Genomic DNA, 15749 nt, shown 5'->3' on the forward strand with positions numbered 1-15749 from the left:
AACAGGTGAATTGGCACAATGGGGACAGTATTTGAAGAAAACTTTCCAACATCAGGATGGCAGGAGATGACCAGGAACCACGTAAACATAACCTCTAAATTCAAAGCAAATGTATCTTCCATTCAACTTCTCCTTAACTGAATCCTCAAAATGCTCCTTGTCCTCCAGAGTGAAAGGAATTATCACAGAGGAGATCTTGAAATGCAAAAAACAGGACTCATTACCAATAGCAATTCAAATATCTTGCTTTTGAAAATATTCTAAGGCCATATGATCATTTTTTCTTCAAGGCCTTGGGAGGGGATTTTGCAATTGAAGAGTCACAAAGCTTACCTTTGTTTCATCGGAAGTCAGCTTCTGGGACATCTTAAATAGCAACAGGCGCCTTTCCCCCAGAGCCCCCAGCCTCTCTCATTTTTTTATTATGAGAAGACATATAGGTAGTTTCTTATTTCCTCCAGATACTGAGTAATTATTTATGAAATCTCCCCCTGCTACAATGTAAGCTTCATGAGGGCTAGAGTTTTTGCTTGTTTTGTACACTAATTCTCAAGTGCCTAGAACAGGGTGAAGTGCATAGTAAGTGCTCCCCCCAAATCTGTGAACTAGTGAATGAAATAAACAATGCCCAAATTAGTGAATTATGAACTAAAGATAATCTAGGGTCCGGACAGCAGTAATCCAGGATTTGACAATTTAAAATTTTGAGTTCTGGGTCTCCCTGGTGGTGCAAGGGATTAAGCACCGCACTATGAAGCAATCCGCAGCCTCTGCAGCACGAGTTCAATCTCCAGCGGGCCAGGGAGCTACCCACATGGCGCAAGAGACCTCTCCTGACTCACCTGCTGCTCCCCTCAGCAGTGTACTTCAGTCAGTCTGCCTGTTCTGCTCTCCACACTGTCTCTGGTGCATCCTCTCACTCCACACCTCTGGCCTACACCCCAGCTCTTGTATGCATAAATAAATAAATCTTTTTTAAAAATTTAAAAATTTTTGAGCTCTATTCCAGACTCTGCCACTTAACTTTGGCTGTGGCATTTGACCTGGGGGCCTGTGTCCTCATGCATAACATACACTGGTTATTCATTCCCTTCCTATCCGCTGCGACCTGATCTGATGAAAGGGATGCAAAAATGCCTCTTTGCTTTCCAAGCCTGCCTCCGCAGCTCAGAGGCGTTTCAAAGTCCCCGCCACCTCCCAGCCCCGCCCCGGCCGCGCCCCCCCGGGGCTCCGCCCCGCGCGCCCCGCCCGCCCGCGCCGCCGTCCAATGGCGGAGACACACGGCTCGGTGCGAGCGGGGCGCTTTAGGTGTCCTCTTGGCGCCTGACCAGAGTCTCGGGGGGGCTCGCTTCTTCTGAGCAGCCACTGGCCCCCGTCTGCACCTGACACATGGAGGGTCATCAGCCCCCAAATTCCCTCGGGGGGGTCGGAGGAGGCTCCCGAGCCCCGCCGCCGTCCACCCTGGGAGCAGCCCTGGGTCTTCAGTGGACGAGGCTCTCGCCCCGCAGCATTCTGGGAACTGTAGTTTTTTAATTTCCGGCCCTTTCCGGGCGGACGGGTCGCCCAGCCGCGCAGGACTACGACTCCCAGACGCCCGAGAGCGCCGCTGGTCACGTGGCCCCGGGACGCGGGGCTGGGGGCGGGGCCGGCCGGTGCTCGCAGCTGTCAGGGACCCCGGAGCTCGCCGCGCGCCTCGGCCCCCGAGACCCCGCCATGGTGCGCGCGGGCGCCGTGGGGACGCACCTCCCCGCGTCCAGCTTGGACATCTTCGGGGACCTACGGAAAATGAACAAGCGCCAGGTATCGGGGGCCCGCGTGGGGGGCGCGCCCGGGCACCTGCACCCGCCGTGCCCGCGGGGAGCCGCGCGTCCTGGGGGGGCTGCAAGGACCGCGCCCCGCGGCCGGGGTCGGCCGCGCCCCGCTCCCGCTCTGGCGCTGCACGCCCGGGGCTCATCTGCACGCACCCCGCGTGGGCGCGCGCGCGAGCCGCCTGCCCCGGCCGGAGCGCGGAGCGGGGGGGCGGCCGGGAGGGGAAGGGGCTGTGACCCCGGGCCTGGGGCCGGCGGGTGTGGCCGCGACGCGAGCCCGTGGCTCGGGCGTGAGTGACAACCGTCTGCACCTGCGTGAGGGATTGCCTGCTGGAAAGGGGTGACAGATTGCCCTGGAGGCCTGACCCCCAGAGGGGGGTGTCCGCGATGGCAGGGGCAGAAGGGCAGGGACTCGGAGACCTGTCTGAGGATGGGGCTGTCCGGTCATGCCGCCCACGGAAGTGCCTTCCCGGCTGGGGAAGTGCTTTCCTCGCCTTGCACAGGGTCTGAACAAAGCTCCTTGTGCCAGAGCTCACAGGTGGTGCTCACTCATTGTGGCTTGGATCAGCGTTCCAGGGGAGCAGCGAAGTCCTCTCTAGCTCCTGCACTGGACACTCTGAGAGGACCTCCCAGGAAAGCTTCCTTTTTACTCTCTCCTTAGCCAGCTCCTGGCCTGCATCTCTGCTTTTTTTTTTTTTTAAAGATTGATTTATTTATGCATACAAGAGCTGGGGTATAGGCCAGAGATGTGGGGGGAGAGAGGATTCACCAGAGACAGAGTGGGGAACAGAACAGGCAGACTGACTGAAATACACTGCTGAGGGGAGTAAGCAGGCTAGACAGGAGAGGTCTGCTGCGCCATGTGGGTAGCTCCTTGGCTGGCTGGGAATGCTGCAGTGGCTGCGGACAGCTTCATAGGTTGTGTCTTAACAGCTTGGGCCACCGGGGAAGCCCCTGCATCTCTGCTTTTAAAGGGTGAAGAGGGACTGGAAAAGAACCCCTCTCAGTCAGGAAAAGTGATTGCTGAAGCCCCTGAGAATGTAGGGGATCCCTAGGACCCAGATATAATGGATCCTGGTGGCTCCAAAAGGAAACTAAGACTCCTATTCATACTACTAGTAAGTTATGCTAAGAAAAACAGACACTTCCTATGCAGAAGTTTTCATTGCTTTGAAAATGGTATTAATTCTCAGAATTTGGACAGCATCCTATTCCCTTGATCTCCCTTTACTGAGTGCGGTCACCCATAACAGGGCACAACTTATTACTTTGAGCATATGGTTTAATTTTGTTTTTTTTTTTTTCCCAAGTAGAATTTCAGACTACTGCCATAGAGTGCAAGAGTTTGGTGACTTGAATTTCATGAACTGTGGTTCAAAAATCTAGTTGTTCCTAGCTCTGCATAGCTGATGAGATCCTAGGAGTTTCTGCAATTACAGTGAACTGTGGCAGAGATTATCACTAGTTTGAATAACAACTGTAATACCCAGAGCATTCATTTTACAAGAAAATTCTCCAGAAAATGGAGCTTTATTTAAAAATCTAGCCTTTTTGGCTGGGTTTTAAAAATGTCTCTAAAATTGGTTCTGATTGCTGATGCTTCTACTGCAGATTCAGAGAAGGCCTGATGAATGCATCATTCCTGACACCAGTTTGCCTTTTGAAAGACTTATACATTCCCACTGTCAGTGATAAGGCTCATCAGTAGCAATTTGCACTCTCTGTGCTTTGCTAATCTTCCAGTTAAAATTCAGAAGCTCAAATATACCTCCTGGTACTTTTTGAAAAAAGCTTTGTCCTTTTGCTTGTTTCTTTTTTCTTTTTCCCTCCAAAGTAGCATCCAGTGACACCTTGTCAGAACACATGCCCACTGATCTTGCAAGCGGGACTTCCTTTCTCTGCTGCTAATTAAAGCAAAAGCCACATGCAGATACAAGGACTCTCTGTTTCCACAGTGAGAAAGAGAGGAAGAAATACAGCTATTGGCTTTTCTGCTGCTCTGTCAGCCAAAACATCTGGTCTGAAATATTTGCTTAAAACTCTTAGACACTGGCTATTTCATCCTTGGTTCACAAAGACTGACTGTGCACTTGCATCTGAACTCTGCTGGGGTTAAGTGCCAAGCATACAGAGTTGGTGGGCAAAGAGGAACAACAACAAAAGGCACTGTGAAACGTGGTAGCGTATTTTTCAGAATCCAATCAGCTTGTCAGTAGCTTGATCAACATTTCCCAGTGTAGTGAGATTGTGATTTCTAGTTGTGCAGTTAGCATGATCGTTAGGTTTCAGTATAATTGGCTGTTTCTTTAGCAAATAAGATATCTTGTTCATAGGACTTTTTTTTTTTTAGAAATTGATTTTATTTCCCCTCAATGTATTTTTCAAACTTAGAAAAAATATATGTTCATTCTGTGAGGGAGGGGGATGAAAAGGAATCAAAACATGGGAGAGAAGAGCACAAGGGACTATGGTGATGGTTCATGGGTGAACTGGTGGTGGGAATTTTACGGGGACTACACAGTGATGTAAAATACATACGTTAAGAAAAGAAATTATAGGGCCTCCCAGGTGGCGCAGAGGTTGAGCGCTGGGTTGCAAAGCTGCTCGCAGCCTCTGCAGCGCCGGTTCAATCCCCGGCTGCTCCCTGGCCACCGGAGGAGGGTCCCACATGGCTCGCAGACCTCTCCTGCCGCCCGCTGCTCCCCTCAGCAGTGTACTTCAGTCCTTCTGCCTGTTCTGCTTCCCGCTCTGGCTCTGGTGAATTCTCTCACCCTCCCGCGCTTCTGACTGTACCCAGTGCTTGTATAAATAAATAAATAAATCTTTAAAAAAAAAAAAAGAAAAGAAATTATAAAAATATAATATGTATGTTCCAATATATTTTTGTATGCGATCTTTAGTAGGTAAGTGGCATGATTTTATAGTTTGCATTTATCAGGGTGGGCCACATTGTTTGAAAATTTCTCTGAAAATGGCAATCTCTGTTTAAGGCCATGGCTGGGAGCTTTCCTAACTAGATCTGTGATTCATAATGAAACAACATTTCTTCATCAAATCTTTTAAGTCAAGAGGAGCAGGTGGAGTTTTTGAGCGTGACCTTTAGTGAACAGCTTCTGTTTTGGGCTGATGTGACTTACAAGACTGATTCTACTTTAGATGCACCCCTTCGGTGTCTTCTAGCTCAACACTTTAACAAAGGCCGTCACTTAACACTTCTCTTTTTATGCTCTCCTGGAAATATAAATGTAACTTCATAATTTGCTACTGATGCAGTAGCCCAGAAGTTTTCAAAAATGGTGTGTAACTTTAAATTATTGACACATTAAATTTCCTATTTTTATTTATTATGTCAAAATATCTTCAAAATTATTTTAATTCACTTTTTTTAATGTTCCCAATTTCATCATATCCTCCATAATTACCTTAAGTCACACAGTTTCCTATAGGTATACTATCAGCAAAGGACAGTTTTAAGCTCTTTCTATCATATGGCAGTATTTTGTCACATTCTTCAAAATTTTTATCTTAACAACCATATACTATCCTGTTAAATGGCACTTCCGTAAAACACTGCCCCCGACTTTGGAATTAATCTATGCTCGTTGTAGGAATTTTACAAAATAGATTGTAGTTTAACAAAGGAAAGAAGTTTAATTCCACTGTTCTAAGCAAGCCTCTATTAGCGTCTTGGGGTATCTCTATGTGTTTGCTTTCTGAACTGTTACAGTTTGTGGAGATTCTGCTGCTGCCTGCATTTTTTACTCAACATATGTTAAGTATTTTGTGATGTTATGAATATTCTTTTTTTTTTTTAAGATTTATTTATTTATTTATTTATGTATGTATGTATTTATACAAGCACTGGGTACAGTCAGAAGTGCGGGAAGCGGAGAGAATTCACCAGAGCCAGAGCGGGGAACAGAACAGGCAGACTGAGGAAGTACACTGCTGAGGGGAGCAGCGGGCGGCAGGAGAGGTCTGCACGCCATGTGGGACCCTCACCGGTGGCCGGGGATCAAACTGGCACTGCAGAGGCTGCTGGCAGCTTTGCGGCCCAGCGCTCAACCGCTGCGCCACCAGGGGAGGCCCTGTTACGAATATTCTTTATGTATGTTCTGAATGATGTGGCGATCTGTCGCTGCCCCATTATTAGAAAAACCCTAAAAACTCCCTATCTGCCTTGATTTTAGACAATTTCCTAGAACTACTGAGCCAAGATTAACCTCTGGATTCTAATGCCAAATCACTTTCAGAAGGAATTGTATCAACTTGCACCTCCACCACAAGGCACCCTTGCCAAGCACTGAGTATTGGCATTAAAAAACAAAATTCCTTTAAATTTGCTAGAAAAATTAAAGGCAGGAGAGGGTAGAGGCAGGATTTGGTTTATACATTTTAAGTGTTTTCTACCACTTGTATTTCTTCTTGGAAAAGTAATACCTTTAAGCTTCTACCTCTTTTTGGTTTTTTGGTTTGGATTTCAATGCTTTTCTTATTACTGGTTTGTGCTCACCGTATATTAAAGACATTCATTTTATCACTATTCAATAAATTGAGTAGTTACCTTTTGTCAGGCCATTATTGAACATTGGGGATACAGCTGTGGACAAGGCTGAACACTCCTCACCTTTGTGGAACTTCCAGTCAGTTGTGAAAGACATGTTGGCAATGAATATGCATCGATAGGATGGATAGTGTGAAGAAGCACAGGGCGCAGTGAGAACATACAACAGGAGGACCGAGGCTCTATAGCTGAGGTCTGTAGACTCCACCCCACCCACCACTTTATTGGAACACGGCCATGTTCATTCTTTGACTTATTGTTTATAGCTGCTTTCCTACTACAATAGCCAAGTCGAGTCATTTCAACAGAGACTATAGGGTCTATAAACCAAAAATATTTATTATTTAGCTTTTACAGAAAAATTTTGTTGATGCCTTGTCTAGTGGGTCAGGGCACGCTTCCCCTAGGACCTGGGATTTAAAGTGAGACTTAAGAAGTTCCAAACTCATTTCAAAAGGATGTTCTTGAAAGCTGGTTGGGTGAGCTGGGAGGTAGTTAAGATGGAATGAAACCTAGCTTGTTTTGCTTTTCTGGAACATCATTCAGACTATAACAAGGGGATTTGAAAAGTCATCAGCTATACCAAGATAGGATGCTCAGTCAGACACCAGGAACTAGAAAATAGATGGGAGAGTGGCATCTGACAGAGCCAGAGCCAGCAGTGGGGAAACAGTCTGTGATGCAGAATCTTCAAAGACTCAAGAATTGGCTGTGCCAGGAATCCCCAGGGCTGGGGGTGGAGGAGGAGGTGGGGTTAAAATACATGGAGTGTATAAAAAGGCTGGGAAAGCAGAGACATGCCTACCTGTCTTTCCCCACTCCACTTGGAGGTTCTCCCCTCCCAGGTAGAGAACTTTCTAGAAGTTTATATCCTGGAGGGGTAAACAGAAGTTCTGGAGTAAGGGCAGCCAGGCCTCATGGAGGCTGTGGATCCTGTCCATCGAGGGACTGCCTGGTGGTAGAAAGATAGGTGAAGGGGTGAAGGTGAGCACAGAGGCCTGGAGTGTAGGCCTGTGTGGTCAGGCTGAGGGAGAATTGGATTGGAGATGCAGGGCTGGAGGGTCTTCAGTGCCAGGCATGTTGCTGAGGGTATGGTTCAAGTGGAGATGCGGAGGCCTAGGTACTGAGCTGCCAGTGTTGGAGGGATCACCACTGGGGCGTCAGGTCCCCTGGGCAGCTGCAGGGGCTGTGAAACGGAGGGTTGAGGCAGCTGCCAGAGAAACGAGCCCTCTTGGAGCACAGTCCATTGGCCGTGCTGAGGGCTTAAGTCCAGTAAGGCTGCTCCAGTCCCTACAGCCTCTTGGAGGACCGGAGACTCCTGGGTAACAGGTCACCCATAGCCCAACAGGGTGTTGTGATGTGGGCAAGTGTTGCTTTTTCCTGTCATCCCCAGGGGTTGACGGGGGCAGGCAGTGGTGCAAGGAAGAGCCTGGTGCTTCAGCATGTGAGGTACCAGAGTGAGGCCAAGACCTGTGTGGCTCAGCTCAGTGGTCTGTGGTGGGCAAGGTCAGCTGGGGAAGTAAGATTTTTGCCTTAAGTGGCCTTCCCGCCTGACTTCTAAAATAAATATTTGCTGTTCACCTGTTCAGGTGTTTGCCTTTAAGGTATGGAAGATCTAAACATGCAGGTGTTCAAAGCTTTTGTTCACTTTTCAAGTATGATGTCACACGCAGAGCGGCCCCTTTGCTAAGCACTCAGGCTTCAAGGGGGCCGCCAGGGCCCTGGGGTGAGGGAGTGGTTTCAGGCTGGACCTGTGCACTGCGTAGGGAGCAGCAGCCCCAGTGGTGCAACCTGAGTGGCAGGCCCTTCAGGGTTGAAAGTTTGAGGATTCCCCAGAGGTAAACAGTCTTAGAGAAGCTTTACCAAAGCAGGGCCTAAGCACAGTTCTGGTTTTTGTTCCTGCCTTTCCTGTCTGGGAAGGGGAGCCAGACCTGGGGTGCTCTCTCCACAGACAAAAGTTGCAACATTACGTGATCTTGTGCTTTGTGTAATTTGGTTTCATATCCTAAAATCGCAATGAACACTTGTGCCGTTTAGGGCGGGTGGATGTTCTGCCCTGGGTTTTCACTGAGGGTCTGGCCTTTTTTGTTCCAGCTCTACTACCAGGTTTTGAACTTCGCCATGATCGTGTCTTCTGCACTCATGATTTGGAAGGGCCTGATTGTTCTCACGGGCAGCGAAAGCCCCATCGTGGTGGTGCTCAGGTAGGTGGTGGCGCTGCCGTTGGGGCAGCCCAAGGGGCTACCGGGACCCAGTGGTCAGTCAGTGACAGTGTTAGCATCATCTTCACTGATGTCTCTAGGGCTGTGTTTTTTCCTGGCCCGTTGAGAAGCCTCATCTTTCTCAATAGGCATGTTAGAGCTTTAAATCACACTGGTGCTTGTTCTCCAGTGCGATGAACTGACTAACTTTTGCATTTTTTTAAAGACTTATTTATTTATGCATACAAGAACTGGGGTACAGGCCAGAGGTGCAGGGTGTGAGAGGACTCACCAGTGACAGTGGGGAACAGAACAGGCAGACTGACTGAAATACACTGCTGAGGGGAGCAGCGGCGAGACAGGAGAGGTCTGCTGTGCCACGTGGGTATCTCCCTGGCCAGCCAGGATTGAACCTGTGCTGCAGAGGCTGTGGACAGCTTCACAGCACTGCACTCAACCTGCTGCACCACCAGGGAGGCCTGCACAAATGGATTTTTAAACATAACTAATTTAAAATGAGTTCTCTGTCTTCTTTGTACCCAGTGGGCAAAGAGCGTGCATCCCCAGCATCTTACACAGCGTGTGGTAGTTTCTCACACTTCTTCAGCCATACTCTTATAGGTGACCATTACTCTTAAAAAACAGCAGGAAAGTTTTAGGAAAGTTGGCACTTCAGTTGACTTCACGTGCCCCTGCAGACATCCAAAGGGAAAAACCACCATTTGAAATTAAATAAGCATGTTCTGGAGTCATGAGGTGCCTTTAGATGCTCTATCCAACATACCTTAGGTTATTGAATCTTAGTGCGGGTGGATAGAGGGTGTGACAGGTGGGGTGTGGGGTTCAGGGGTGTAGCAGTAACTTGAGCGGGGTCACAGCCGGCCAGTGCAGGGACCAAGGCCTGCATGCAGGGTTCTCAGCACCCATGCCAGGGCCCTTCCCCCCACCACCTGCTGCGATGTCACAGGGCTACAGCCAACGCTCTGGCTTTACCAGGCCTCTGGGGTGACTGGCCTCAGGCCCACCACAACTAGAGATGCAGCGTTTTATAATAAACTCAGGAGCCTTAGGATAGCACAGCTCCCACCCAGAACTGAGGGGGCCTCGAATCCACTGGGGTCCAGCTGGATAGACTGGGGGCGGGGTGTCTTAGCTCACGGGCTCCTGATGCCTTAGCCTGGCTTCAATTGTGGCAGCCCTGCTTTTATGTATTGTGCTCGTTACTCTTCCTAGTGAGAGTACACTTCAAATAAGGATTTTAAGACTTGACAAAAAGAAAGTGAAAACTTTAACTGGTAAGGAACCTGACGCCCATCGAGGCCAAGTCAGTTGCACCTCAGATTTACTTTTGGCAGACCCCAAACCACAGCTTCCCTCACATCACACAGACACACTTGCACAGAGAAATTATCGTGAAATTGCAGGAGGGAGGGGCTTTATTTTTTTAATCACATGTCACCACTCTGAAGCAGTGTGGTTTGTCAACATAAACTTGACCCTGAGGAACCCTGATCTTGGGGAGCCACTGGCCCATGAGGAATGCAAGCATGAGTTGATGTCAGTGAGACATTTCAAAGACCTGCTGTCCTGGGAGGACACGCTAATGACGCCAGAGGCCAAACCGCAGTGTGTTCCTCTTGTCTCTGAGATGGACCTGGGGGTGGCCGGCCTCATTCCTTAATTGTTATCTCAGACTGAGATTCTTTTCTAAAAATGTCACTTTATTATTGGTTCTTTTCCTGCCTACTACAAACTGCGGAGGGGCTGCTAGCACCCTTCCCATATTTAACTCTAAGAAGCAATTGTTTCCTTTTTCATATCATGCTATCACCTCTGATAACATCTGGCAGAAGGAAACCTCTGTGGCTGACCAAGACTGACTTGGTCAGGGATATGAGTTGGAACTTTAACTCAGATATTTCATCTACCATCTTTATGGATGGAAATGCTCGCCTTTGACCCCAGGGTAATTCGGGTGTGACTTTGTGTTTCGTTCCAGTGGCAGTATGGAGCCAGCCTTCCACAGGGGCGACCTGCTGTTCCTGACAAACTTCCGGGAAGATCCCATTCGAGCTGGTGAAATCGTTGTTTTTAAAGTTGAAGGACGAGACATTCCAATAGTTCACAGAGTGATCAAAGTTCATGAAAAGTAAAGAGGCTTTGCTTCTTGCTGGTTTGGCTTTGTAAATTTTTGGTAGATACTTAATGCTTAATCAGAAAGTAGCTAAAGCACTGTTTTATGTTCCATGTTCTCCTGTTTCTAGCTATTTGACATTGGTGCTGTTACTTAGCCTGGAATATAGGAGTGTTAACACAATAACTTCAGTTAATTAATGTAATAATGTGAGTGTTAGCACAAGAACTTAAGTTAACACAGTAACTTACCTACAATAACTCAAGGGTGATGGTGAAAATTAAGCAAATCAATGATTACTAAAGCACTTAAAAACTTAATTTGGTGCTCAGTGTAAGGTGGAATTTATTATAGCATAATATTAGTTATTTGAAGCAGTCTTGAAATGGAATCCCATTGTAGTTAAGGATTATTTTGATGTGAGAATTAGCTTCTGAAATGCAAAAAAGGCTACTTGTTTCTGTGTCACTTTGGACCAAGTGGCAGTAATATTAACCCCTGGAGAGATAGGAATTCCTCACCCCACTCACCTACATTAATTCCTTTCCCCAAAAATGGCCTTGCCTTTCCCGTAAATGTCAGCAATGACCTAGGATACTTTCTGGTACAATTGCTTTTAGCGCCAATATATTAAATTCTGAGAAAATACAACTCAGGGATTAGTGAAAAATGTTACATTTTATGTACCTTGGTCAGTCATTTAACTTCATACAACTTAGTTTAGCATTTTTTACCTGCATGAATCATGGGATTAAGTTTAGGTATGCATATTTGTGTATTTAAAATAATGAATTTCTCAACGTGTGTGTGTGTGTGTGTGTGTGTCCATAATTTTGTACATTTAGTTTTAGATTCCCATTTCATTTTATGGCTTCTAGGTGTTGTGTCCAAAGATGCTGATACCTTAACCATTCACTTGCTTGACTCTGAACCTTAGAAGCCTCCCTTTCAGTCTGTGTTAATTCCCTGGTACTGTACTAGTATTGCTTGTCTACTACTCAACTTAATGTAGACATACACTCGGTGATAACGTGACAGTACTCTCACCTGATTTAAAAATAACTTCTAAAGATGAGAGACTGTTCAGAGTAGATGAAATGCTGAGAGTTTGCTGCCATTTCCATGAATTGGGAGAGACAGCCTTGATATTTATCCTCCTGATTTCCTCATCACCATGGCTGCAAACCAGCTTGCTCCTTTTGACGTGGTTGCAGATCTTTGTGGGCTTTTAACATTTGATGAAATTATGATAATACTTTTTTTTATTCATCTTATCAGAAGAAGACTCTCTTTATAGCCCTATAATACTGTAGTATAATGTTGTGTTTCTGGCATGTAGGCTATCTAAGCACCAGGCTACAATGTTTAAAATGAATCCCAAGTGTCTCTTAGCACATTGGTTTTATGCTCTTGTGATTCACTGCAAACTGGATTTTACACCACTTTGCTCAGTGATGAAATATGTAATGCACTAGCACATTCTACACTTGGTAAGAGAAGGTAAGTTTGACAAGAGCTAAGCATTTGAATTACTTTGGGATCAGATCTTTGTCATCTGGGACCAATTTCATATCTAGAGTGAAGATGAATACAATTCATGTTAACAACTTGGTCTTTGAGAGCTTGAGAGGATAAAGACAGTTACCCATAGCAAGCTAATCATTGCCTAGTATTTGGCTGTGGTTTTTGGTTGTCACGGTAACTCGAGAGTTTTAGAATTAAGTCTACAAAACCGTTGTTAGATTTGTGCTTTGGCTGATGGTTGTCTGTCTTGTCGTCTCAGACCAAGACAGATCAAGTTATCTTTGATTGCTTCTAAAAGCCCATGCCAGATTGTAAAGTGTTGGGTAAACTAATATTTTTCTAATGGTGCTGTGCTGAAAATGATTTTTGAAGAAACATTGTTTTGCCTTCCAGAGATAATGGTGACATCAAATTTCTGACAAAAGGAGACAATAATGAAGTTGACGATAGAGGCTTGTACAAAGAAGGCCAGAACTGGCTCGAAAAGAAGGACGTGGTGGGAAGAGCCAGAGGGTGAGAACTGACTTTTAAGTTCTAAGGAAGATTCATAAACCTGAAAGATATTTAGAAACAACGAAACTATAGAATAGTGGAATCATCCATTATAAATATTATATGGCAGTGGAGCAGTAAGTAGTTTTAGTTTGTACTATGAAGATTGAATAAAATGCCAAACACACTAAAGACTTAAATTGAATACAAGTATATTATCTATATTGTGGGTTTAATTCTTCTTTTGAAATTCTTACTTAGAAATGGGGTATTTGTGGATTTTACATAGCAATTACAAGAAATCCTTCCAGAAGTAACCACTCTAATACTTGGTGAATAGTCTAGATATATCCTCTTCTGGTGTAGATGTGAGTATGCATAGATAATATATGATTTTGCATAGGAAAATTTGATTTTTAAAAAAAAATTTTTAAGATTTATTTATTATTTTTATACACAAGCTGGGGTACAGGCCAGGCGTGCGGGAGGGTGAGAGGATTCACCAGAGACAGAGCAGGGAGCAGAACAGGCGGATCTACTGAAATACACTGCTGAGGGGAGCAGCAGGCAAGACAGGAGAGGTCTGCTGCGCCATGTGGGATTCTTGCCAGCTGGCCGGGATCAAACCCGCACGGCAGAGGCTGTGGACAGCTTCACGGTGCTGCGCTCAACCCACTGCGCCACCGGGGAGGCCCGAAAATTTGATTTTTGATACAGTATATCTCTCCTGTCTTGCCCACTGCTTCTCTTAGCAGTATATGTGAATAAATCTGCCTGTTCTGGTCTTAAAAATTTTTTTTTTTTTATTTCGCAATAGGAAGTTGGAACTAGATTTCTGTGTCAAATAAATTTCTTTTCAAATGGTTACATGCTGGCCCCCTGAGAGTCATGATTTATTTAACCAGTCTTCTTTTGGTGAACTAGTAAATTATTTCCTATTCTTTACTACTAAGAGCAGTTCTGTGATATATCTCTTAGTATCCATCTTTGCACAATTGTTCCAGCAATGATTCTGTTCTGAGTGACACAACGAGTGAATCCTCTTAAAAAAACAAAAAAGGCAGGTCTTCCCTTCTCACTCCGTGTAACTCTGGTTAGAAATGTCTGCTTTGGACCTCTCCTGCCGCCCGCTGCTCCCCTCAGCAGTGTGCTTCGGTCCTTCTGCCTGTTCTGTTCCCTGCTCTGGCTCTGGTGAATTCTCTCCCCCTCCCACACTTCTGACTGTACCCAGTGCTTGTATAAATACATAAATAAATCTTTAAAAAAAAAAAAAGAATGAAATGAATATGGTTCTCACAGACCCCATCAGTGGCATTCCTAAGGAAGACATGTTTCATAAGGCGGATTTTACAGCGTTTTCAAATGTTGCTATCATCATGTCACAAATAATTTTTATATTTCTGGCTTTTTATTCCACAATTCAGGTTTTTACCATATGTTGGTATGGTCACCATAATAATGAACGACTATCCAAAATTCAAGGTAGGGATTCGTGTGTGTATCTGTAGTTATAAAAGAATATTAGAGCTTGCACATGTGCAGTTGTGATGATGTTCTCTGTTCAAAATGTTTTGCTAGTCAGTTTTCCTGCAGAGTATAATTAACTACAAATGAACATAATCATTTAAATTGTCAACAATGAAATGAATTATTTAAAATAGCTGTGTTTATCTTTGAGGTTCATAGTGTATTCTAAAGAGACACTTTTATAGTTGTGGCTTTTTGTTATGGAAATCTTTAAACACGCCAAAAATACAGCATAATAAATCCCATAATGCTTATCTCCCAACTTTGACAAAAATGGTATCTGTACATATTTTAAAATCACTTCAGAAACAGTAGGACACCCCCGCAGGAACGAGTTGTGGACTAGCTGTGTTTGTAGGGCATTTAATCTTTGGTCCATCAATGTATTTTGGGGTGTTCCACCTTAATGCGGCACTGATCAGCTACTCCGGAGAACAAGGCTGGGGCCAGAGGGCATCTTGGGTTCTGTCCCCTGTCCAGTATCGAATGGACTGCATCTGAATGTATTTATAGGCCAGATTTCTTTGTAGACCTGGCAGTAATTTTCCACTGTGTTTACTTTACAGTATGCTCTTTTGGCTGTGATGGGGGCGTATGTGTTACTAAAACGTGAATCCTAAAACGAGAAGCAGTCCCTGCAACCAGATTGAAATGAATTCTGCTGGAAAAAAGAGAAAAACTAATATATTTGAAATGTTCCACTTTCTGTATAAAAGGAAACAATGTGGAGACATTTTTGTCTTGTCCAAATAAATGATTCATCAGTAAACATGGTTTTCTTTTGTGGACTCTGATTTGAATCTGCTTGAGTTCCTACTCTTGAGCCTGTCACCCGAAGCTGCGTGTGAGGGCCTGTACCCAGCCGGGGCCAGGCAGCGCCCTGGGCCTGCCTGCCAATGAGGGCAACACAGTCTACGTGGTATAGGTGTGATGTCTGAGCCTCAAAAATAAAATGCTTTGTACAACATGATAGCCTTTCTGGGGGGAACAAAGAGGCCCCGAAAGGGATAGCTTCTTATTTATTAGAGTGTGGATTGACAAATCAATAAAGCCTCAGACTTTTTTAGGAGGTGAGGTATTATCGCTTTGTTTCCGTGGTGTGATCTATCTTGAGATGGTTGGGTAAACTCTCTGAAAAGTGTCTGTACACCGCGGAACCTGCACATGCCTTTGGAAAGTGGTAAGGAGTTCAGAAGGAGAAAAGAGGCGTGTTCGTTTCCTCAGCCACCCCTTCATTCCCCAGGGATCGCCACCATTTTCAGTTGCGTAATAGTTGCATCATATGTAGTCCTGCATCTAAGTGGCTCGTCATTAAAATATTTACCAGCCACGTCCAGCCCAGCCAGGGTTTTGGGTGTTGGGAATACAAAGCTCCAGCTCAAGGGAGGTAGCAGTGGGAAAAGTGAGTGTGATGAACTGGGTGAGATTTCAGGGTGCCTGTGCCTATGAGGAGAGAAAGGAGGTGATGGGGATATTGCTTTTAGGTGGAGGCAAGGGAA

The 15749-nt window shown here is 45.5% G+C and overlaps 1 protein-coding gene across 1 annotated transcript; it reads left to right on the forward strand.

Moving 5' to 3' along the window:
* Window positions 1-1713: 1713 nt before the first annotated feature.
* On the forward strand, window positions 1714-14870 carry SEC11C (SEC11 homolog C, signal peptidase complex subunit; the record flags this gene model as incomplete). Its single annotated transcript, XM_084252268.1, has 6 exons — window positions 1714-1800; window positions 8467-8576; window positions 10573-10722; window positions 12625-12744; window positions 14148-14205; window positions 14817-14870. The coding sequence occupies 6 exons, from the start codon at window positions 1714-1716 to the stop codon at window positions 14868-14870; spliced, it is 579 nt and encodes a 192-aa protein (XP_084108394.1).
* Between the last annotated feature and the right edge of the window lie 879 nt (window positions 14871-15749).

Source organism: Talpa europaea (assembly GCF_964194135.1).
Source record: "Talpa europaea genome assembly, chromosome: 13".
NCBI lineage: Eukaryota > Metazoa > Chordata > Mammalia > Eulipotyphla > Talpidae > Talpa > Talpa europaea.